This window comes from Populus alba, chromosome 15 (genome assembly GCF_005239225.2).
Source record: "Populus alba chromosome 15, ASM523922v2, whole genome shotgun sequence".
Taxonomy (NCBI): domain Eukaryota; kingdom Viridiplantae; phylum Streptophyta; class Magnoliopsida; order Malpighiales; family Salicaceae; genus Populus; species Populus alba.
In genome coordinates this window covers 7,519,916-7,544,448 of record NC_133298.1, presented here as the reverse complement: position 1 = coordinate 7,544,448, position 24,533 = coordinate 7,519,916, and the positions used below count along the sequence as shown (strand labels likewise).

The following is a 24,533-nucleotide window of genomic DNA, read 5'->3' as shown; positions in this document are numbered from 1 at the left end:
TTTTCTGTTGTTAATAGCTGATTTTCAAGATTTTCACTACTATGCTAAATTTTATCATTTTTCTAATGTCCCAAATTGTTAGCATATACATATTAAACTTTTATTTTATGTTTTCTAAAATTGAATTAAACATAAAATAAAAAAGCAATACCGAAATTGAATTTAAAAAAAAAAAAAAACATAATAAAAGTATGATTACTTGACGATGACATTTCATCAAATCTATTAACTAGATTTGAAGCATTTAGAATTGACTAAAGTAAGATCAACTAGTGGGACACTATGCAACCCACAATCCCAACACCCCATTTTAATGGTGAAAAAATAAGGACAAAATGTGGAATCATACATGCAAGATGTAATTATGTGTTAGTAAGCGCAATTAGAGCCAATATCTAAATTTTATTCGCTCTTAATATTCCTGAAAAAAGTTTTTTTTTTAAAAAAAAAAAAAAAAAAACCCAACATTTTCTCCATGTCTTTACAACAATTAGTGCCTTATTGCTTTATATATCAACTTTTCTTGACAAGCACATCTAACTTCAATCAAAGCTAAACTAAGAGATGGTAATGAAAGTCATGCTTTCACACTCTAATTCTGTAATGACCCCACTAAAGAGACAATAGAAAAGGGTGCTGTAAGAAAAGGAGTAAAAAAGAGAGAATATTTATCATGCACCATTAAAAACCGATTCCTTCTTTTCTTCTACTTTTTGCTTCATTGATTACACCATGTAACGACTAACATCACCTCGTAAACATAGTCCAACAATGGCCCAAAAAAGAATATACAGACACACAGACAGACATGCATTGAACTGACAGAGCCAAGACTTTCTTCTTCTCCCCTTCAAAATCCTGTATCAATCTATATTATCTATGCTTTTTTTTTTTGTTTTTGTTTTTTTTTTTTTTTTGGTTGAGATAAAGCGAAATCTAAATACGATGCATGAAAGCGCCATGGTTATATATCTAAGCACAACTCTATCTTAAATCAGTCATGTTCTTTGTTTTGCCCGTCTGGTCTTCCCAAGGAAAACTCCAAGATTGGATTCTTGAGTTCTTGGTTGTATCCTGGAAAGCTTCTTGATTCAGCAATTATCTGCAAATTATTAATTATTTGTGGAAATAATTGCATTAATATGATAGTCAATAGAGTTATAATTATGGAGATGCTTGTTGATTAGTATATTTGTCTAATTACTAAGTCTAGTTAGTCACTCACTTCCAATCTGTTTCCTGCTGCTTGTTGAGATGGTAGGGTTTCTACCCTAACCCCATCTAGATCTCTTGAGCTGCTACGCATCCATCCTCCTTTGCTGTAACAATTAAGAAATCCTAACCATTAAACCATTGACCTGCTTGTAATTTTCTGATGGAAAAGAAAATGTTAAACAGTAATATACTTTCCCAAGCCAATACTATTGGCATTTCATTGATTGAACCATGCATGGAGTCAAATGAAGAAAAAAATTCCTTCAATTTTCTAGGTAATTATATGTCACCTTGCTCAAACCAACCCTAGAAGACGCAGTTTTTTTTAGATAATAGTCGAGAGTATATTAAGATTATGGCGAAAAAGAGAATAGCTTAGGAGATAAAAGTTAGAGCAGAAAAAGAAAGGAGAAAGAACAGAAGAAACGAACAGGCGAAGAGATTGAAAACAGGGGGAGAAGAGAGTCTGGCAGAAGAAAAAATACTGGGGACTCAGCTTCTCTTCTCTCTGAAAAAGATGACACCATTGCTGATACCTCCATCCACACCAGTGGAGTCTGAAGATGTGCTATCAAGCTAATCAACAGAAATCCCAAAAGAATGCATTCAGTTGCTAAAGGATGCAAATGACCTAGTAGCTATATCAAGATAGATGGTCAAATTAACGGTGTCACTGAGACCTCGCCGCCTCGATTCCACAAGCTGCAGCCACTAAACAACAAAATAATTAGATTTTTGAACAGTTCAAAACCTGTCCGTGACAGACCTCGCCACCATTTCTTTACTCTTCAAACGCTGCTCTCTAATGTTTCAAAATGATTGACATTTATGATCAAAAGAACTTGACAAAAAGTCTTTGCCTACACACACACGCACAAACACTAGTTTCACTTGGTTCCACAGTTTTGTGACGGAAACATGGCGGACCATAAGATATTCCTCCCTTTCCAACACATCTTGTGAAGAAATAAAACCTTAATTTAGTTATTAATATGCATAAAAACTGGATATTTTAGCTCTAGTAGTTATTCTCCAATACCCTTTTAACATATATAGTACTGCTACGAATCTAAGACTTTTACTACAGCACTCACTTTTTTTATTAATGAAAAGGAAAAGTTACTAACTGATGTCGCGATTATTTAATTAGAGAATTCTTTCTTTTCTTTTTTTCAAACCATGATAATGTGATTTTATATCACATAATCTGCTAGAATTAGTGCTTTATAAAGTGATGACTCACAAGCCACTATTTAGTTACAAGTGAAATGCTTGTAGGAAGCTCCACCATTATTTCACATAGTACAATGCTAGCTAGGGTAAACAGGATGGCTATATTCTTAGGACGGATTATTTTTTAAAATAGTTTTTATTTAAAAATATATTATAATAATATATTTTTTTTTATTTTTAATCAAAACAATTAAAAATTACTAAAAAATTAATTAAAAAAATAAAAATTAAAAAATATATATATGATAGAACACAAAACAGTATCTAAACAGGTTAAATTGCGCTCATGGGACAAATGTTAGTGGAAATGAGCTAGAAAACTAGTTATTCTAGCAAATGAGAATGAGGGTGTTTTATGCTACCACAAAGGTGTAGAAACTTTTCAGTCCTGAAGTGCACAAAATAAAAAGAAACCCTAGGAAGGCAACTACAACTAGTAAAAATGGCAGAAAATGGGCATCTTGAATGACTGTAAAATTCTCAAAGACAATGGGAATCTTTTATTGACCATCATCTCAAAAAAGGGCTTATCATGCATATGATCATTCTCATTTTTTCACTATGTTTTAATACATTTTAAGATTACAATCACAACTTTTGCTTAATTACATTGGTATTTTTTTTTTGTAGCTTTGGCTTCATTCATTAAAAAGAAAAATATCATACTATATATAATATAGTATGAATTTGCTATGAATTTAATGTTCTTGTAAAATTAAGCCATTTCTTAAAGGAATATAATTATATATCATGTTCATTAAATATAAATAATTGAATTCAAATTAAATGATCATGATTTAATGCATGATAAAAATGAAAGAAAATTAACTCCTGAATATTTTATTTTTCTCACTTATTCTAGATCATTAAATTCAAAATCAATGGTAAAATTTCGAACATATATAGACCGATCATGTTCACATAAGAGGATCTAAATCTAAAAACTATATTTACAAAATGTGTTTTTTCACTGAGAGGTGTATAGGTGCAATTAATGTATTTTTTCTAATAAAAAAAATAATTTAATTTTTAAAGGTGTTCAAAATAATCAAACCCATTTATGGCTCAAAATTAAGTGATGAAACTGCGTATCAATTTATACCCGTGTACTATTTTACCTTTTATTGAAACAAAATGTCAATTAGTTGATTAAACTGATATATATGAATTAGTTGTGTTAAATTCAAAATTAAAATAAGAGAACTTTGTTTCTCACTTTTCATCATTCTAGAATTAAGTTGCAAAAAAGAAAGAATTCCCTATTAATAACCTAAGGATCATGTGAATAACTTGGCTAATTACAATATATTTGATATCTAGTTTCATCATGCTTTGCTTAATTTATCTAGTTTATCATCACTTGTTTTCAGTTTTTAATTACTATACTTTTTTCATGACCCGTGAAAGGGTGCATACATGCATACATACATGCACACACACAGAAAAAGAAAAACAAAAAGAAGAAGAAGAAAAGGCTAGTAAATGAAAAGAAAAAGCTGCAAGAAAGATGGCATGCAGCTCCTTTTAGATTGAGGGAAAGTTAGGAGTAGGACGACGTGGGTTTGGATTGCCTATATAAGCTAAAATCACCCATGCATGAAAAGGTTGGAAAAAAAAAAATCAGCTTTAAAGTTGAAGTCATAAAAGAGAAAAGCACTGCACTCTTTAGTCTTTAGAACACAAACTTCATAAACATCAATTAATGCAATATTGCGCGTGAGTGTGTGAGATCGGGAGGGAGAAGGAGAGGGAGAGGGAGACAGATTGTGGCCTTGTGGGTATTACCTAGAAGAGTTGCTCCATAGAGTAGTCGGAGAATTAGGGCAGCCATTATCATTCTGCAAATTAAGCACCTTTGAACCTCCTTTCTGGTTGAGTAAATAGCTAGCATTTTGGCTGATGCAAGGTGTTCCAGGAACGAAATCTTCATCACCAGATCCATCTAGCAGACAATCAATAAGATTTAACTCAGCAGCCAAGTGTATCAGATCATATGATCTTTGAAAAAAGTTACCATGAATCCTTTATGAATCCTTTATGAGTAATTGATTAAGTGAAGGTACAAACACAGCGTAGTATTTGCAACATGTGGTTTTGCAGGTTCATTAATACAAGGCAAATGGGAATGTGCAGGTAAATCTTAATTTTTTAAAAAAATTAATTTATTTTAGTATTTTTAAATCGTTTTAATATACTAATATAAAAATAAAAAAAATATTATTTTAATATATTTAATTATTACAATCCCCGCTGACCCAACACTTACTTTTAAGTGAGATGGGAGACCCGAGAGCAGGGAAATTAATAGATAATAAGTTTATGTTAAAACTGAAGAAAAGCTCGACGAGTTACCTGAGGAAGCTGTAGGTCTGCAGTCAGTGCTTTTAACAGTTCTGTACATCTGCATAGGCAAAAGGGGACAAAGAAAATGAATAGAAAACAAGGTAGACCTGTCCTCCAATAGCAGTACTATATTAAATACAATATAATATTTGAGTAATTAGAACGAAGAAGAAAAATCCCAGTCAAAAAAATCAAATCAGATGCTTCTCTTTCTGGATTTTACATGGTTTGTTTATTCACCACGAGGTTGTTGTTTGGTAAGGTCAGTAATTGCTTTGTATTATTGAGAAATGATGGCTACTTTTTTTCTCTTTCTTTCTCTCTCTCAAAAAGTAGAAGTTGTCCTGTATCACAAAACAGCAGACTCAACTGTTCATTCATTCACTCACTGTCCTCATCGGCTCTCGTGCCTGTTAGATAGCCTCAGCCAAAGTCTCCTTCACTACCCAAGACACAGGTCTCTCACTGGGACAAGGGGAAGGACTCCCGTCTAAGTTAAACAGTCAGATATTGAAGTAGTCTTTTGGTTTCCTGTCAAGAATGGAAGAAGAAGGAGGAGGAGGAGGAGGAGGAGAAAGGAAAAGAGTACTGGGTTTTCCATGCCAGACCTGTAAATGACTTTTAACATGAGCAAGCGTTAGATCTTTGACATCCATGAGCTCTAGAACTGACTTTGGAGTTGCCCCTAAAAGAAAGGTTAAAGAAACCAGTTATTACAGAGATTAGAGCAAAACAAAGTCCATGATATTAACCAGTTGTTCAACTCAAGTAGTAGTGTGTAGAGTATTATATTCTTGTTCTTGCACCATAAACAATTATGTAGTGAGAGATTAGGTAATTAAGAAGGAGAAAAGACTCATACTTTCATGGCCACCGAGGAGCTCAACAGCATGAACAAAACGAGAATGGAGTGAGCTAGTCCAACGCATTCTTGGAGCTCTCATGTTCCTCTTGCTGTGTAACTTTGGCATAAATCTTGATCGAATCATGCCACTGCTACCATATAGCTCCGCACCCCCACCCCCTACTCCTGCAGCAGCTCCATATTGATGGTATTGATGATATTGTGGAACTCTCAGTGACTCCATTGACATTCCATTGAATCTTGGTGCAGAAGTACCCATTCTGTAAGCTTGCAAAGTGGAGGTATGGTGATCAGCTGAAGAATTTGAAGAAGAGTAGGGGGTGCAAGATGGTGAATAAGGCATTTGGTTAAAGCTAAATCTAGGATCAATATTATGATCTCCTGAACTATTCCAGCTATTGTAAACTGGAATCCCCTTTATAGGCTTCGATCCTGTGACATCAAGAACTGAGATCCCATGGTTTATATGACTCATTTGGCCATTACTAGAACGTTGAAGAAGAAGATTTCTTTGCCTTGCTTGATCATGGTGATGATCCTCAAGACTGCCAGTCCCTCTTCCACCGTAGTTTATTCTCCAAGGACTCTCTGCCTCCAAAGCAGCAGTGCTTGTTGGATTTGCAAGAGAAAGTTCAGTGTCTGATACTAGAGACCCAACTCTTATAGAACTATCACTATGTGATTTTATTAGTCCATCATCTTTGCGCCAAATATCAAAAGCCGAATCACCATCGTTTGTGCCAGTGCAAATTGAAGAAGGAGCACTGTTTGGAAGGCTTATATGCAGTGAAAGGTCTGGAATCAGATTCAAAGACTGTTTATCAGAAATTCCTTTCTGGGACATTTTTAATATTCCCTTAGAAATTAATGGTTGCAGGCTAGCTAGCTGATGTTCTTGTTCTTCAATAATTAAAAAAGAGAACTCAAAATTCAAGAACACAAAGAATAGAGTAGATTTTTGAAGTGGGATCTTTTCCAAACTTACTAAAAAAGCAATCTTTAGTAGGTTAGAAGTGTAGATGGCTAGGAAAAAGAAAGAAGAACCCTTTTATTAACTTCACATAACCAAAGTATGGCAAGCAAGATAGAAAGAAAAAGTTTGGTATGTAGAGGGTGCCTAAAGGCAAAAAAAGAAAATAGAAAATCCTTTTGTCCTCTTCAAGAAACAGACATGCTTCCCAGAGAGAGATGTGTGGTGATGCAAGAAGCGTAGATAGGGAAAAAAAAAAATTGTGAGAAAGGATATTGAGAGAAGGAGAGGGATTTGGGGTTTTTGTTTCCTATTTCCTCGAGAGTATATATAAGAAGATGACACTACAACAAATCATCTCTCTCTCTCTCTCTCTCTCTCTCTCTCTCTCTAGAAGCTAATTACCTCTCATTTTCCCCATAGTCAAAATATACACGCGAAACTGTAAAGGTTTTGCCCCTTTTTTTCCCTATTATATTATATATGAAAATTCCCCGTAGACAACGGTTTAAGATATATACTATATGAAAGAGATAGAGAGGAAAGAAGGAAGGCCGGAGGATGGAGTACTAAATATTCTTCAATTCTTTTTTTCCCCACCCTATTGGGCCTCTGATCTTTCTCTATCTCTTATTAATTACACGAGAGAAAAGTAAAAAGGGAAAATGAAGAAGACAATAATGTAATGACCAACTAGTCGTAGGAGTTAAACAAGACATCTTGTGTCTTTTGTCTTGGTTCAATGATAATCTTAGTCAAAAAGCAAGAAGATATATGATTGTAGAGTCTAGCATTTTTTATTTTTTTTCCTTATTGTAAAGGGAATAAAGGGATAGAGATATTATCTCTATAGGTGTCTTTTTCCAATTACTAAATAAAGATTAGATATTAAACTTCAAGATTAATTCAAAAATTCGATATCCAAAGTTGGATTTAAACTACGTTTTTAAATGAATTAAATAAGAAATTGACTTATCAAAACACATTTAATAATTGATTGATCAAATTCATTCCACACCCGCTCTTGTTGATACCAAATTAACAAAATTAAGGTATACAGGCTATTTAATAGTGACAATACTTCGTTTTTCTTTTATTCTTTTTTTGGTACACACACTTGGTTGGTTTGTACATAATATAGAGTATGATCCATATCATAGATTTCCAAGCCTTCCAATCCAAATATTCTTCAAACCTGTTGAACGAATTAATAAGGAAATATCTTTTGAAAAGGTGGTTCATCAACCTTGAAATTTAATTTTTCTAGAACATAACTGCAAGGCTTAGCTAGGCTAAGTAACTATTATATTATTGATGTCTAAGTTGTACTCCTAGATTATATATATTCTAACTCTCGAAAAGCTTGAGCATTGGGATGTGAGTCTCAAAATTTATAAACAGAATAATATTTATCACGCAAAAAATTCGATATCACGATTATTCTTTTCATGTTTAACCAATTATTTAATATTCTAGTGACCCGTAATTCATCACTTATAATATATACTCATCTCTCACACTTGTTTGAATGGAATTTTCACATAATTTTTTTCTAGCACAAAAATTCCCCATTGCATTATCTATGTAAACCAAAATCACATAGATTCAGTCCATATATATAAGAAGTTTCCCTTACAAGCATTAATATTTTTTGTTAAAAGATAGGGAAATGGTTTTCCATAAGAAAAGGAAGAAGAAGAGAACACCAACCAAGTTATTTTAGTTACACATAGATGATAGGAGCAAGGAAGTACATTGTTATTTGTCGATACATTTATACTCCTGAAATAATATAAAAAAGTGAGGTCAATATTATATTCAAACTCAATAATATAATAGTCATTTACAAATTACAAAGCCAAAGACTAGATAATTAGAAAAAAGAGAAAAATTAAGTTAGGAGCACTCGGGATGGGAGGAACTTTAATATTGTAATCGGGGAGAACTATGAAAATAGAAGGATGGATGTGAGATAAAATTAAGCGAGGAAGGGTTTAGAAAAAATAAATATTTTTGGGAAGGGCCGAATACATGTTTAGAGTGACAAATTAAATCCTTAAGTATAAGGACAAAAATGAAGAATTTTCAAAGATTGGGGCGCTATGGCCCCATCAAACTTATCTTTGGCCACGTAACAACAAAGCTAAAATGAAAGGGAAACATTGTGGTCATGGACTCAATTTATTATTCATCACTGCAATGTAATTATATTTGTATCCTTCCCCAAAAAAAAAAAATTCAATGAACTTGTTTTTAAATGTAATTTGATATTTGCACATAGTCTATTAGTTATTGTGGGCTATACTATCTTTTAACTTGGGTTTTTGTTATATTTATGTTAATTTAGGGGCAATTTAGTTTTTTATTGAATTTAAAAATATTTAAAAAAAAAATTCGCTGACATTGGCATGGCATGCATCTAATGCTTCTCCATCTTCGAGTGACACGTGCAAAAATTTCTTGTGATCAACGGTGGGCTTCTTTAGAGTAGTTGCATTTGTCTCCACAGTAACACTGATAGGCTCCTTTTTCATTTATCTTTTCTCAACCCACCTTAATTTTTATGAATGACATCTCAAAATTTCAAACAAACTTTTCAATTTGTTTTTCATTCAGATTTGATCCATGATCTTTTGATTATTATTTTTTTATTTGAAATGATTTATAGATTTATAATTATTTTTCAATTCCATCATTCTTTTTTTTGTGTTAGATTTAATCTATATTCTTTTTAATTTGTTTTATATAATATTTGAATTTGAGGGTTTTTTTTTTTATGATTTCATCCCCCTTTAATTTTTCTTCTTATATGATTTGATCCCAATTCTTTTTTTCTTGTAACTTCTTTTTTGTTTTGGGGAATGTTTTCAATTTTTTTTTTACGATTTCATCATTTAATATTAAATTGATTAGAAATTGAGCTTTTTGATTAAATCTGAGTTTAGAATTCTATTGGTTGCAAGTTTGAGAAATTGATCTAGATTTAAGATATTGACATGTGTTTGCTTAGTTTGTTTGTTTTTTTTTTCTTTTTTATGTTAATGTTTGTTCAATTTCATCATTCAATATTTATTTATTTATTTTAGTTTCATCCTCTAATTTTTTAATTGTCATATTTGGGCCCATTATTTTAGTTGTTTTTTATTTTGTTTTAGATGATTTTTAGAATTTAAGCTTTTTTACAATTTCATTATCTCTCAATTTTTTTTTCCAATGTGATTCTGTTCTTTTAAAAAAAAACAAATTCTTTGTTATTTGACAACTTTTTTGAATTTGAATTTTTCTGTTACGATTTCATCTTTCAACATTAAATTGGTTGGGAATTTATCTTCGGGATTGAACCAGGGTCTATGATTTCACGAGTTATGGGTTTGAATGACTAACTCCTATCTAGGAGATTTGCATAAGCTTGCTTTGTTTTTTTTTTTATTTTACTTTTCAACATTTATTTATTTATAAATTATAATCTTCATTTTTTAATTGAACATAAGGTCAGTTGAGAACTGATCACTACCCATTCAAAAAGAGAATAAGAGAAGGAAAAAAAAAAATGACAAATTATCCAATTGGGTTAACTCATTTTTGTCGTGTCCATTACCCAGTTCATCTATTTTGTGGGTTAGCTTTCATTGTTAGCACGGGTCAATACAATGTTTCTCCATATTTTCATTTCACTCCCTAGAGTTTTTTACAATCTAATCATTTGGCAATCCATTGTTTTACATTAACATTTGTTCGTTGTTTTGCAATGATATATCTTTTTTAAAAAAAGAACAAATCATCATTTAAAAATAGTAATCAATTTGCTCTTTGCTTCTTAGGTCGACATTCCAACATATTTTTGTTTCATTTATTCATGTGTATTATAGTCGATTAATTTTATCTTATACATTATCAGTCAAGTTTGTTATTCTCATTCTAAATATGTTATCATATGTAGAAGAAAATTTCAAAGAATTTTGATCTGATCCGCAGCAAACGTTAACACAAGCATCAACCTAGTTAAAAACAAAAAGAAAAGGGTCCAAAATGAATATTAGGCTAAGCTTGTGACACGTTAGTACTAAGGATGGAAGTCATGAAAGGAAAACCATAAATCCTAGGGTGGTGATCATGTTCCCTGTAGATGAAGGAAATGGGCTCATGAATGTTTGGGTGAAATTGTCAAAATATATTGATTAGCATGATGGTCCCATTGACCTGAAATGTGTGTAGAGAATTGAGACCCTTAAAGGCTTGTTTGTTTGCTTTCATCATCGTAAACCCTAAGTCCCTATCTCCACAAAAACCTTTGTAAAGTTTCTGATTCCTTTTCATTCTCCCAAATATTCCCTTAAAATCCTCCAACAACTTTGTCTATCATTATATCATCCCCACATGAGCTCCATTGACTATTTAACCTGACTGAATTTTTCCAAACCCTAGGCTAAATCTAAATCAAAGATATATTTATTGTAGCATATAAATCTTCTCTTACATCAAGAGGTAACCCTCCATTTTCTTTAATGTATTCAATGAAAGTAGAATTGTAGGTTAAATAATATTGTAACACAACTGTTCTTTTTCGTACTTGGGAGTAGGAAATGCCCTTTTTTTTTTAGTAACATCGAGCTCAAACCTTTCAACTAGGTAAAACCAAATATAGCTTTGACTATTTTAACTCTTGCGATATGCTGCTATTCAATCAAAGAAAATTTTGAATGTAATAAAAAATATAACTTACAAAGAATTATTTCATGTGTTATTAAACTCTGCCTAATACATTAATCTTCAAACATTTTAATTTGACTATTTTACTAGCCCGTATTTAAAATTAAATCATGTAAAAACTATCTCAATATAACCCATTTGATTAGATTTGTACAATGACAACTCAGTCAACTGATAAAAAAAATTGAGGATAAAATTCCTTGAAATTAAATCATTTGTTCAATCAACTTCTCAACTCGACTCCTTACCTAATTTAGTTTTCAAATATATCATTTAAGAATTATTTTAAAGTGATCCATTTGACTTGATTGGTCCAAAAACAACTCGGATAATTGTTAAAAAAGATATGAGAATGAAATGGAAAGGAAAAAAAATGAAATTGAAAGAAAAAATAGAGGGAAAAGAAAAGAGGAGCTTGTTGTTTAATAGAATAGTGAAGCTCCATTATGTTTTCTAATTCTTTTAGTTGTATTAGTTAATTTTGTAGTTTATAGGATAAGTGAGTTTTCTCACCATTTTATTCTATTATTTGAATTGAAACAAATATTAATTTTAAAATAAAACATAAGGGCTTAATTTTTTATTTTGGTATTTTTTTTGTGTAAAGTTAGCCCATTCTGATAACTTAGTGAGTTAGAAATTGAAAGAATACAGCACATTATCCCTTAGAATATCATCAGCCATTTAACTCGTGCTTTGTTGCGACTTGTAAATTTTTTTTAAAAAAAAAATATCATGTATGCAAGTTGCTTCAACGTGTTTTTTAACATAAAAAAATTAAAAGTGTAAATTGAAAAGACTATGCAAGCAAGATCAAAATATTCCATAACATAAAATGAGACATGCATCCGATTGTGTTTATTGAACTTATTTATTTAAATAAATAAATAAAATATAAATCTACACCTTAAAAACTCATGACTTAAAGGATAAACACAAATGAAACTGACTGAATAAAGCTACGCCATAAAAAACATTATGCAAGGCCGAACACATCAGCAATATAATTTAAAAATGGATATTTTTTATTTTTAAAAAATAAACTTCATTTGTATAAAATAAGTTATAGATGAATTACAATAATACCTTGAAAAATGAAATAGAAACAAAACAACTAAGAAAAACTTTTATTAAAAAAATGCATGCAAAACTTATAACCAAGATCATGAGACTGAAATAAATCTATAGAAACAACTTGAAAACAATCACAAAACCAATATTAGGAAAAAAAAAAAAAACTAATGTAGAACAATAATATTATATGAAGCTGAATTCTCAAGAAATTAAATGTCAAAAGATTAAACCATGAAAAAAATTAATTGCACAAAAGAATCGAAAAAAATATGGGTGAGGAAAAAATTAATTTGAGTGATAAAAATTTTCAATTTGAGCGTTTAATTCAATTGAAAAATTGCTTTAATAAAAGAAAAAAATCAAAAGAATGAGAAAACTGAAAAATAAAACAATAAAAATTTTGATTGAAGGATGAAATTGTAAGAAAACAATTCAACAAAAGTACTAAGGACAACATTAGAAATTTTGAAAAATAAGACCAAAATGAAAAACCAAACATATAAGAAATTGGAATTGAAAGATTAAATTGAAAAGAGTAAAACTTCTATAAATGAAAAAGGAACCAAACAAAAAATTAATAGAATGAGAATTAAAATTGAAAAGTAAGAAATAAAGAGGACAATGGTGTACATAACCTGTTGGGAGAGAGAAAAGAAGGGAAAAAAAATCAAACAACCCTTCGTTACAATCTGAATACCGTAAGTAGCTACGCACCACTCCAAATGGAAGAGAACACTATGGCTAATCTAGGAAGACAACGAAAGACCAATTACATCCACTGGGTGGCGTCACACGCGGCGCCTATATAAGTAGTGCAGACGCCACCCACGCGCTGGTGAGTGCCGAGCATGCAGTAGTAGCTTTAAGAATTAAAAAACCTTTAAAATATATGAAAATACCAAAATGTCCCGCCTGCGACCTCAATAATAACACATAATACCCATATGAAAATATAAAAATACCCTCAAATGCTAAGTTTATGTTTTGTTTCTTTCAAATTTAAAGATGTAATTGCACTATATATTAAATTTAAAAACCTCACAACACCATTATTCAGTAACACAATAACGTTTTAACTCTAAGAGCAAATATATGCTTTTATTATGAAGAAGCTTATTTTTTGGACCAAAGGATACAAAGGTAATTTTTGTAGCTTAATTTACAGTAAAACATTTATGGTATTGAAATAAAACACTCATGACATTTAATTTTCTAGGTAATGATGTTGAAATTGGAAAAACCTTCATTAATTATATAAATAAATGATTGCCAAGACTTAAAGCAAGGCCATAATTTCCAACCCGATCAGCATAACAATTGTCTTCGCTTTTAGGTGTGAAGAATATAATCAGCACTCCCAAATCCCAATTTCTTTCACATGAAGATCTCCAGCGACAACTAACTTTCAATAATTAAATTCAAAAAGGTTAGATTCCAACTAATGTAATCAATTAATAGCATTTTTATTAAAAATCTATTATGTAGATCTTTTTCTCTTGACATAAATGAATATACAAAAAATATTTTAACACTACATAGAAAATACTAGTCATGTGACTCGCGCTACGTCATGGGTCAAATATTTTTATTTTCTATAAAAATAATTGTATATACTAGTTTTTTTTAATGCTTTTTTACGGTTTAAAAAATTCAAGTTCAAATAAAAAAATTTATCCATATATATAATTAAATAAATTAAGAACTATGTGTGCAAATAAATAAATAAAAAGTCATTAACGATACCTAAAAATAAAACTTAAAATATCAAAAGACAGATATAGATCAAGATAATTAATCTAGAAAGACGAGAAATTTACCCGGTTGTGTTTGCTAAATTTATTTATTAAAATATTTTTTTTATTCAAGCAAACGATAATAGAAATAGAGACACAAATAAAATTGATCAAATAAAATAATAAGAAAAAAAACACCATGCAAGACTACACATATTAGAAATATTATTTGAAATAATTTTTTTTTATTTTTAAAAATAAAGTTCGTCCAAACAAAAAAAAAAAGTATAGATGAATTATAAAAACTCTTCGAATTAAATGCATAACTAAAAAAATTATCATCATTTAAAATAGTCTATCCAAACAAAATAAAAGAGAGAATGGGTACTAATTTAAATATAAATTTAAAACATTTAGAGAAAAAACCATAAAAATTATTAATTTTAAAAACATAGAAAACAATATAGGGAAAAAAAACTAACGGCCAAGCAATGTTAGGCCTAGCAAGCTAGAGCCATTTATCAGGAGCCACGTGACTAGGCTGTTATTTTCATTTTCTTACAACTAGAGCGAACAACCCCCAGATATTTTTGAAATAAAAAATCAGATGACACATCATTTGATTTACCCAAATTCTAGCCACTGTGATAACCAAAAAATCAAGGCTTAAGTTTTTTTACCCAAAAACCTGTTTTTCAACCAATTTTTTACCCAAAAATACCTATAATATACAATAAGAGCCATGATAAACCTATCAATAACCTTAAAAAACCACCCTCAAAACCAAAATCAACCTAATCCAAAAATCAACCCGAGCTCAGATCTATTTTTTTATAAAATTTAAAGGTAAAAAAAATATCTAATATGAACTATCCTCATCAAATTAAATAATTTGACCCAAATATCATCCATTTTTTCCACCTAAATCATTGTAAATGACACTTTTCTTTCTTTACAGTTAGAATGCAGCGACCTTTCTCTCTCTCTTCTCTTAACTAGGGACTAAAAATAACAAACAAACAAAAATTTGTACCAAAATTGAATTATAAAAATATTGAGGCACTGAAATTGTATAATGTTTGTGATTTTTAAAGTTCAAGGACCAAAATGCATTTTTTGCAAAACTTCTAGTATGCCACCTATGTTTGGTGTATTTTTCATTTTGATCCTCAATCTAAGATTTTCATAAGAAATCAAAATCAATTGGTCTTTAATTAGGACTAAATTGCTTAAAAAAAATTTAAGGACCAAATTGAAAAAACATAAAATTTTGCACAGCCTATCCACAATAATGTGTGGGATGATGACTAATGAAACCTTGCAAAGTGAAAAAGCCACGCCTTTTAATAGTAATATTTAACTAGCTATTTGACCCGCTCTTTATTACTTGTAAAATATTTTGCTTTTAGTAAGAAATAACTATAAAAGCTTTTTCTAATCACAATAAAAAAGTACATGTGAAAGGAAAGTTAAAAAAAAAAAAGGACATGAAGATCAATTCTCAAAAAAAATATTGAAGAATAAAATAAAAATAAAAATCAATATTAAAAGAATAAAGTCCACCTGTGTGAAACTCTGAAACTCATTACCATGGTCATAAAACAGGGACCAACCGTATAGAAAGCAAACATAAAAAAATCTGCATTACAAAAATACTGAGTGATGAAACTGGAAGAAAAAAAAACCTGAGTGAACTTGGGTTAATTTACTAACCCCAGGACCATTGATATAAGATTCAGATAACCTCATAAAAAAAAAACTGAAAAACAAAAGCTTGAAGATTAATTCCAAAAAAAAAAATGTTGAAGGTACAAACTAAAAAAATCAATTTTATAAATGGACCTAAAAAAGATCAAAGTCAACCCGAGTAAATCTACAAAACTCGTGATTCTAGTCATGAAGCTAGAACTAACCCCATAGAAGGTGAAGAAAAAAAGAAGTAAAATATTCTATAGACAAATATTGAGCGATGAAATTGGAAAAAAAAATATGCAATAAAAAAAAGGATCTTGAACAAAATAAATATCTATAAAAAGAATAGGGACTAAATTCGATATAAAAACAAATTGAAATCAAATGCTAGGGATGAAATTGAAAAAAAAAACCTCAAATAGTAAAAGGATAAAAAAAAATCAAATGAGTGAGACCCAAATTGATATAAAAGTCAAATTAATTGAAATAGCTAGGGAAGAAATCGAAGAAAAAGCAATCAATTACGCAAAATAATCTAAAATTAAAAAAATAATTAAATGAATGAGGGTGAAATTTGAAATAAGAAATAAACTAGAGGGTAACCATAAATTTTCATTTAGATGGTTAAATTTGAAAGAAAAAGAGCATTTACAAAAAAGGGTGAAAACACCATAAACTTGGATTGAAGAATGAATTTGAAAGCTAATAAACTATTTACAAAAGAAGCATGGAAAAAATCAAAAATCAAAAGAATAAGAAACAAATTAGAAAAAATAATATATAACAAATTGGAATTGTAGGACTAAATCTAAAATAAATAAAAAAAACTTTCACAAAAGGGTTAAGGAAAAAAATTAGAAAAAATTAAAAAATAAATAAAGAGTGAAGTTGAAATGTCCACAACAAATAGGACCAACCTGTAATTTTAATGGGATGAGAGATAAAAGAAGAACAAGAAGAAAAAAGTAAAGTCCTCCAAGGACAAACCAGCCAACCTTCACCGACATACATCATATTAGAAGGAAGAGAACACGGCGACGCTTCCATTAATACGATGGAATGACAATTATTACAACTGGAAAGTGACGCACACTTGTCCAAAAGGGCATGAACGCCTCCCATATAGTGGCACGTGTACTAATAGCACCAACAGCTTTTTAAATTTAAATATTAATTAATCAACCTAAAAAGACCAAATTTCCCTCCATGTTTTGGAATTAACAAAAAAAATAATAGAAAAGACTAAAAAGCCCCTAAAATAATGGTTTATTTTTTCTTGATTACAGGGGCAAAAATATCTTTTTATTGTATTTAAGAAAAAAAGATTTAAATACCCTCGGTCATTAGCATTAATTGCTTTCTACTTGGATGGTAATAAAGTCATTATATTATTTCTAAAAATGGGAAAAAGTCATATAACCCTGGTGAAGATGTCTAAAAACTGAACTTCCCTTTTTATTAGGCTCTTTTTTTTTTTAATGGGAAAAAAGTAATTACACTTGTTATATGCTTCTCGCAGGGGAGCGGTGTTGCAGCGACACTTTCTGGATTGTGTCCTTGTTGGTCTTTGGTTGAATAAGAGAGTCGTCTTCTAGTATTATGGTTATTAACAACCCTAACTAGTTTTTTTGAGATTCTAGGCAATGGACTAGTTGCACGAAGGGAACATATTAGCACCCTTATTACACCATACCTAAGATAAACTACATTATTTTTTTTTCTTTTTATTTATTATGGTCTAATGATATTTCTATTTCTATCAGTTTATTTTGGCGGGTTTGCTATGATAAACAAGTCATGATTTCCTAGGTCAAAGACTTGGTCTGAAATGGTGAAATTAGAGTTTTTGAATATTATATCATTCCAAATAATATTTTAGATAAAATTCATTTCACTTTTATTCTTATATTCTGAGTGAATGAGTTGTATTATTCCTAATCATATTTTAAACATTGACCTCATATAGGTTTTTCTTTATCATTTAATAAAAATAAGTTATAAGTCATTATCTCTAATAATATTTTGGATATTAACCTCTTTTAGGTTTTTTTATTTTTATATTAAAATTGAATAATATATTATCTTTTCAAAAATAAATTTTTAATATTTTTGAAATATAGGCTAAAATCATTTGAAATTTTACAAACTTGTTGTAAAATTCATATAACATCTTTTTTAAATTTTGCCGAAGTACTTTAGATTTTTTTTAAAAAAAAATGCTCAAATAATTTTAATGATCTTTGCCCATAAGCAAGGAAAAAAATAGAGTATTTTATTATTATTATTTATTATTTATTAAAATTTTGTTTTATTATCTTTTAACTTTTTTTTTTTTGGCAAAAAACTCATTTTTCTTTATAATAAAATTGTCGAAACAAGCCTAAAAGGGTGTTTGTCAAACACATTTTTAAACCAAAAAAACCCTTTAACAAAAAAATTGCAAGCTAATCAAGGTTTTAACCCATTGACCTGATTTTAACCCGACCGAGTTAACCCCTGTAGGTTAACTTGAAATCTTTGGTTTGACCATAAATCGAACCACAAACCGTGGTTTGACTTGAAAACAACCCAAAAACAAAAGCAAAGCAAAAAAAATAATAATAAAAAAATAGATTAAACACTAAAAGGAAATACAAAAACACAAAAAAATTAGAAAAACATATCAAACACAAAACAAAAGGAGCACGAAGAACATCCAAACCTAAATTCCAGCATTATAAATTCTAATCTTAGCCATATTTCATAAAATCAAAAGCATAGAAAGGATGGAAATCAATCACTTAACAATAATCAAGCATAGAACATCAACAATTATCAATTAATAATCACGATTTAGTTAAAATAGGTTTCAGTTCAAAACCAAAACCTTAGGATTAAAACCCCTTTATAAAACTTGTTATTGATGCAAATGAACCTTACATTATTAATTAATCAAGTCTAACAAAGTGCTTAATACAAAGGAATGGGCCAAAACTAGTTCAAATTATAGAGCTAAGACAATGTTCTTCCTAATAACATGAATACCACTATATTAGAAAACCCAGCCACTACTCAGAAACCCAACCATTGTCAAACCTCTAAAATTGGTATTTTTTACCTCTATAACATGCTTTCTTAATTCTAACAAGTCACACTAACATAACCAAATATGTTTGAATCAGGAAAAAAAAAATAACATCAGAATTATGCAAGAGGTTCCAAATCAAAAAACTACCAACTTAAAACAACTTACATGTTCATGCAATTTGAATTTAAAATTGGTTTTCTAAACTTATTTTGGGTCATGAATAGACCTATCAAACTCAAGATAAACATTATTGCTTCAACATGCATTGCTTAAGTCAAACAAAAACTAAAACAATACTATTTTATTGGGGGGAAATAATTTCAATAAAAGACTTATTTCATCCAAAACATCTAAAAAATACTTTAGAAAACAAAATCAAACTATTATAGTAACAAAAGAGGCAAGCATAACACTACATACTAAGCATTACAAACCTTATTTTCATAATTGTGAACATAAATATGAACCAAAAACAATAAGTGTATTTGTTTTGTGGTAGCTTTTGTGGTTGAGGTTTGGAAAAAGTTGGTTTTCAAAAATTAATTTCCATTGTGGTGTGTTTGATTTAAATAAGTATTTGGTTAAAAATATGGTTTGAAATGTTTTTTTTTTATAAAAAAAAAAAAACAAGTTATAATTGTTTATTTAAAAGTGTGGTTGAAGTTATTGGTGAATATTAAAATACCAAAGAGGACACTAATTTATAATAGTGAGCATTGATAGTTTTAAATAAAAGGTTGAAAATGATAAATCTTTTTAACTGACCTAAAAAATCTGGACTGCTATAAGTTAACTAACATTTAGCTATTTTTTTTGGTGTATGATAGCCAACAATTACAATTCAAAATTTCATCTTTGCGTTGAAACAAAATTATAATTGTTTATGGGGTTTGAGTTCTCTTCATACAAAGAGTAAGGTGAGGTTTAACAAATAATATATATCGGATACAGGAAATTAAAAACCTACTTGAAGCAATCAGATCTGAAGAAAGGAAGATGAGAGGAGGACAGAAGCAAAATAATGACAGGTGAAATGACCAGATGCTAGTAAAGGTAGAGAGAGTTGGGAAAATGACAGGGTATTTTGAGAAGTTTGGAAAACAATGGCTTTTTTATGTGAAGAAAAATATGTGTTTGCAACTAAAAAAAAACAGCTTAATATTGCTTTTTGTTATCTTACAGTTGAAATGCAAATTATAATGGGTCACACAAAAAGAAACTTGTGTTTAGAATGTAATCAAATGACTTGTTTTTGTGGTCTGCTCCAAAAGAAGAAGCGGCCATAAAAACAAGCATACTCTCAAACACCTCAAGTAGGCCACATAAACTCTACTTTTGGATTAGAAAATATATCTAAAACATTTACGATCTTTATTCTCCTTTAGAAAGTTTTTTGCCTCTAAGAACTTACTATCCTTTCAAAACTTACAAAACCTTTATATTTGGCTCATGAACCTTTACATTTAGGTTTCTTATCAGGATTTTCACGTCTTCTTTTCTTTTTTATCCCCTTTTTTCCCCTTATTTTGTTTTGATTTGCAAAGGTATTTATAGGGTTTCAAGCTATGATTTTTATAGATTTAATCAAAGATTGATCCTCATTCATCATCAATGTTTGGCCCTCTAATTAGAATGGGAGAATTTTAGTTATGTTTTGTAGTTGTGAGCTTTGTACCTATTCTAGTCTTACAATGGTGGTTTTGCAACAAATTTTGTTTTTAGAGATTTTAGTGGTTTTCTTAAACCTGGAGATCAAAAAGCTTGTTTTTTAGCCTTTTGATCTTAAAAGAAACATGGACAACATTTGATAAGAACCCATCGAAAAGACATGAAGTGTGAACATATGAAAAAGATTAGTGGTTTTGTAAAATGAGTATCATAACCATTGATGACTGAGTTACCCACTTTCGAGGTTTCGTTGGAGCAACTCTGACATCATCATCATTGAAGAACACCTGAGTGCACACCTTTTGTTTAGATCAAACCTTGCTTGATTTGGAGGTTTATAGCTTCACATCCATTTGTTTTAAAGTGTCAACTCAATTAGCTCAGATTCTAACAATGCAATGATGTCTAATCAGGGACAAGATCTTATTGAGTATGACAAAGAAAATGGGATGTGAATGTTTTATGGGAGTAGCCGATCTTTGTAGAATGGGTGTTTCTTAGTCAAATGGTGATGGTTAAAATCCCTAATGTGGTTGGAGACGCCATATTCATTCATATAAAGGCACCTACTCGATCAGTCAAAACTTTTAAAGAAAAGCTAAATAGTGGCTGAACGACGCGTCATTTAGGTTAAACCCTAAAAATTAGGGTTTTTTAATTTGAGATTTGGCAAACTTCAATTTAGTCCTTGTTCTTCCAATAATTGCACCTGTAATTACTTCTTAAACTTTTAATCTCATGCAATTCCACCCCTTCTAAACTCAATTGACAGCCCCAAAGTTGAATGCTTGTTTCATTGTAGTCCTTGGTTATGAAATTATACATTTGACCCTCAATTAATCAACAAACTTTCAATTTCTTCAATTTAGCCCATGATTTGATCAATTTCAAACCCTTACATACATGTGCCTTTTTTTAGTTTGGTCATTGGTTTTGAATTTCTTCAATCAAGTCCCTAATTGCCCATCAAACTTTATTATTTAAGCAACTAAACCCCTGATTTGATCAAATTAACTTTTCAAATTGTAATTTGACCTCTGGACTTTAATTTCTTCCCATTAAAGTCTAAATTGACTTCAAAAATCAATTTTTTTTATTTCAATTAAGCCCTCAATAAATTAAACTAAACCTTGAAAAAATCTAATTTTTAATTTTTCCTTCTGAAATTGAATTCTTCTTGTCAATAGGTTTTTCATCAGTTGAAAATATGTTGTCAAGTTTTCAACTTTGGATATTTTAATCCTCCTCAACTAGTTTTTGATAATTTTCTGGTCATTTTTCATATTCTTCCTACTGATGTATGAATAATAAATTATATCTGGATGTACAATGTTTTTTCTACACGTTTTAAAGTTTTTATTAATAATATGTGTTATCTTTCATACATATGAGACGACTTCAATACATCTATTGCATGATAGAAGCTTCAAATACTTCAACTATTAAGGCTTGCCAAATATTAAAAAGTTTATTTTTCTAATAGTGAAACTAGAACTAAAATTAACTTCAAATTGAATATATATATTGCTTATCGTCTGAATTAATCCACTTGGATGCATTTTTGTATAAAGTCTGTAAAATCCTAAGATGTAACTATTCAATCACACAATTTGATTTATTGAAATTTACAATTCATTTGGGGATTGTAGTGAGGAGACGTGAATTTAACTGATTTATTACAATCTGCACAGAAATTTAACTTCACTGTGTCAATTTTCTGAGATGGCTTTCTCAATTTTTCCAAATGGGCTCTTAAGCTTGGGCTAGAAAACGTACTGTGCCTCATAATTTTGGTTGTTCTAAGCATCAGCATCTTGAAGTACACAACAACAGTCATGAAATTCATGGCCTGTGGTGGTCAAGACCATCCCACTCTCTTTCATGTCATAATTGCCTTACAGCTAATATTATCTCTCTTCCCATGCACACAGAGGAGCCATTGCTTACCAACTATGTGGTGGATATGATAAAAAGAGGTTCTCGTTGCTCTTGCTGCAGAGTTTATAGGGTGGGCATGCACGCAGGCCACAGCAACCATCTGCTACCTGCAATACTTTAAGCAGCACTTATGCTGCTAGGGCCCTGTGTTCTTAATGAAGTATTGATGTAAAGAATGTTTCCAAGACGGAAAACTATCCTCTCAAAAAGGGGAAAGATTAAAAGAAATCCTAATTCCATAAACTTGAGAAAACTGAACTTACAATTCCGAGACTAATTATAAAATAACTCTTCGGAAAATACGTTCTGATCGTAGTATTATATATTTCCATTCGAAGAGGGCCACAAGTGATCCTATAGTATAATTCTATTATTTTCTATCTTTTTATGTAACCTCGTTGTTCATTGCTTGTTCGAAGCTCAAATTATAGGGCAAATAAGATGTTGGATTTCCTCAACACACCACCCATTGATAAAATTTCCTTCAAAATCCAGACCGGAAGAAATTGGGACAAAACATCAAGTTTTCCTTCCTGCAAGTGAAAAACTAACTGCTCTGCATGCATCCTTTACTATCCGAACAACTAAATGCTTTGATTTTACTAGTAGCTAGGCTGCACATGGAAAGAGAAAGGAGGGCAAGTCCCAAGAATGTACGGGTAATGTATACAGAAATGAAAGAGACAGGTGAGAAATGATTTTGCAATCGAGTGCTTCATGATTGAAGATGAGGAGGAGGAAAGAGAAGCTTTATAATAGTAATATTCAACACAACAATCCCATTAAACTTTTTGACACTAAAAAAGAAAGAAATGTGGTTGCGACTAAAGTCTATGGAATAGACCTTGGCGGAGCTTTAGGGTGAAAATTGGTGGGATTTCAATGCCTCGCCTTTATTTCGGATTTGAGTTTCTTTTTGACTTTTTTGGTTTCCTTTTTCACCTCGAAATCCGAAGCTAACAAAATAAAAAAACATCACTGCCCTCCATAGGTGGTCAGGATTCAAGGAGCTAGGAAGCTTTGAGCAGGGGTTAAACTGGTTGTGACTGAGCTTTCGATGTCACATAGATTATGGAGATGGATTGTGACATTGCCTCGGAGAGCTAGCTATACGACTACATGGTCTATCAGTCTTCGACCGAACTGATTACTGAATGTCTGAATCTGAATTGAACTGTCCATGCTCTATGTGCTTTGCCACTGGCGGTCAACGAGAGCATGTTAGCATAACATATTAACATTGGCTCTTTCTTGGCCATGGAGATTCTGCTATTTATTTTATTTTATTTTGCCCTTTTGGGATTATAATTGGGAGGAGTATTAACGTTTAGGCTATACAATTACATCCTCGATATGAGCAAGATGTGACTCTCAACAGTTTGAATATGTGTATATATCAAATAAATAATTATTATAACCTATACCCTTTTTTCAGTATTTGTTGATAAAGTGATTCACAAGTTAATTATACAAACATTACTATTTTCTAATTGAATTTGCAAAACATTTTATCTTAACCCCAACAAAGCTTAAATTTGTGGTTAATTTAGTGGATACTTTATCCATTCTAGTGTTTGAAAAGAAATACTTATAATTTGTCAAATTATAAACACTTTATCTTTAATATTTAAAAAAATATATTTGATGTGCTATATAGATGATAGCACTTCATATATTAAGTCAAAGTTTGCCAACTCAATCAACGAAAAAGTACTAAAATGTTTTAACTGATTTGATGTCTAAAATACCTTTATAGCACTATTTTTGTATTATCTTCCTTCCCAATCATATTTCTTTTTACATTTAAGTTTTTATTATTATTGTCAAATCCATGATAAAATTAAGCAAGCACATTTAAGTTTTTATTATTATTGTCAAATCCATGATAAAATTAAGCAAGCATCAAGTCTTCTTAATTTGCTTTTGAATTTTATATCCACTATTCTTCTAAAATTAAACAAGCAATAAATATTTGATTAATTAAGCAATTATTCGGTAAGGAAAAGAATACCCAAGCTCTCAAGA

At 30.3% G+C, this 24,533-nt stretch overlaps 1 protein-coding gene across 1 annotated transcript; it reads right to left on the bottom strand.

The window, feature by feature from the left end:
- Positions 1-651: 651 nt before the first annotated feature.
- On the bottom strand, positions 652-7,018 carry LOC118058196 (transcription repressor KAN1). Its single transcript, XM_035070899.2, has 6 exons — positions 5,654-7,018; positions 5,400-5,476; positions 4,801-4,849; positions 4,234-4,390; positions 1,226-1,319; positions 652-1,102 (listed from the first exon to the last, which is right to left on the bottom strand). The coding sequence occupies exons 1-6, from the start codon at positions 6,498-6,500 to the stop codon at positions 995-997; spliced, it is 1,332 nt and encodes a 443-aa protein (XP_034926790.1). The 5' UTR covers positions 6,501-7,018; the 3' UTR covers positions 652-994.
- Positions 7,019-24,533: the final 17,515 nt, after the last annotated feature.

Excerpts from the sequence above, each read along its gene's own strand:
- LOC118058196 (XM_035070899.2), bottom strand. The coding sequence starts at position 6,500 with ATGTCCCAGAAAGGAATTTCTGATAAACAGTCTTTGAATCTGATTCCA. Across the intron at positions 5,477-5,653 it reads GCTCCTCGGTGGCCATGAAA|GGGCAACTCCAAAGTCAGTT; the intron begins GTATGAGTCTTT and ends CCTTTCTTTTAG. Across the intron at positions 4,850-5,399 it reads ATGTTAAAAGTCATTTACAG|ATGTACAGAACTGTTAAAAG; the intron begins GTCTGGCATGGA and ends TTGCCTATGCAG.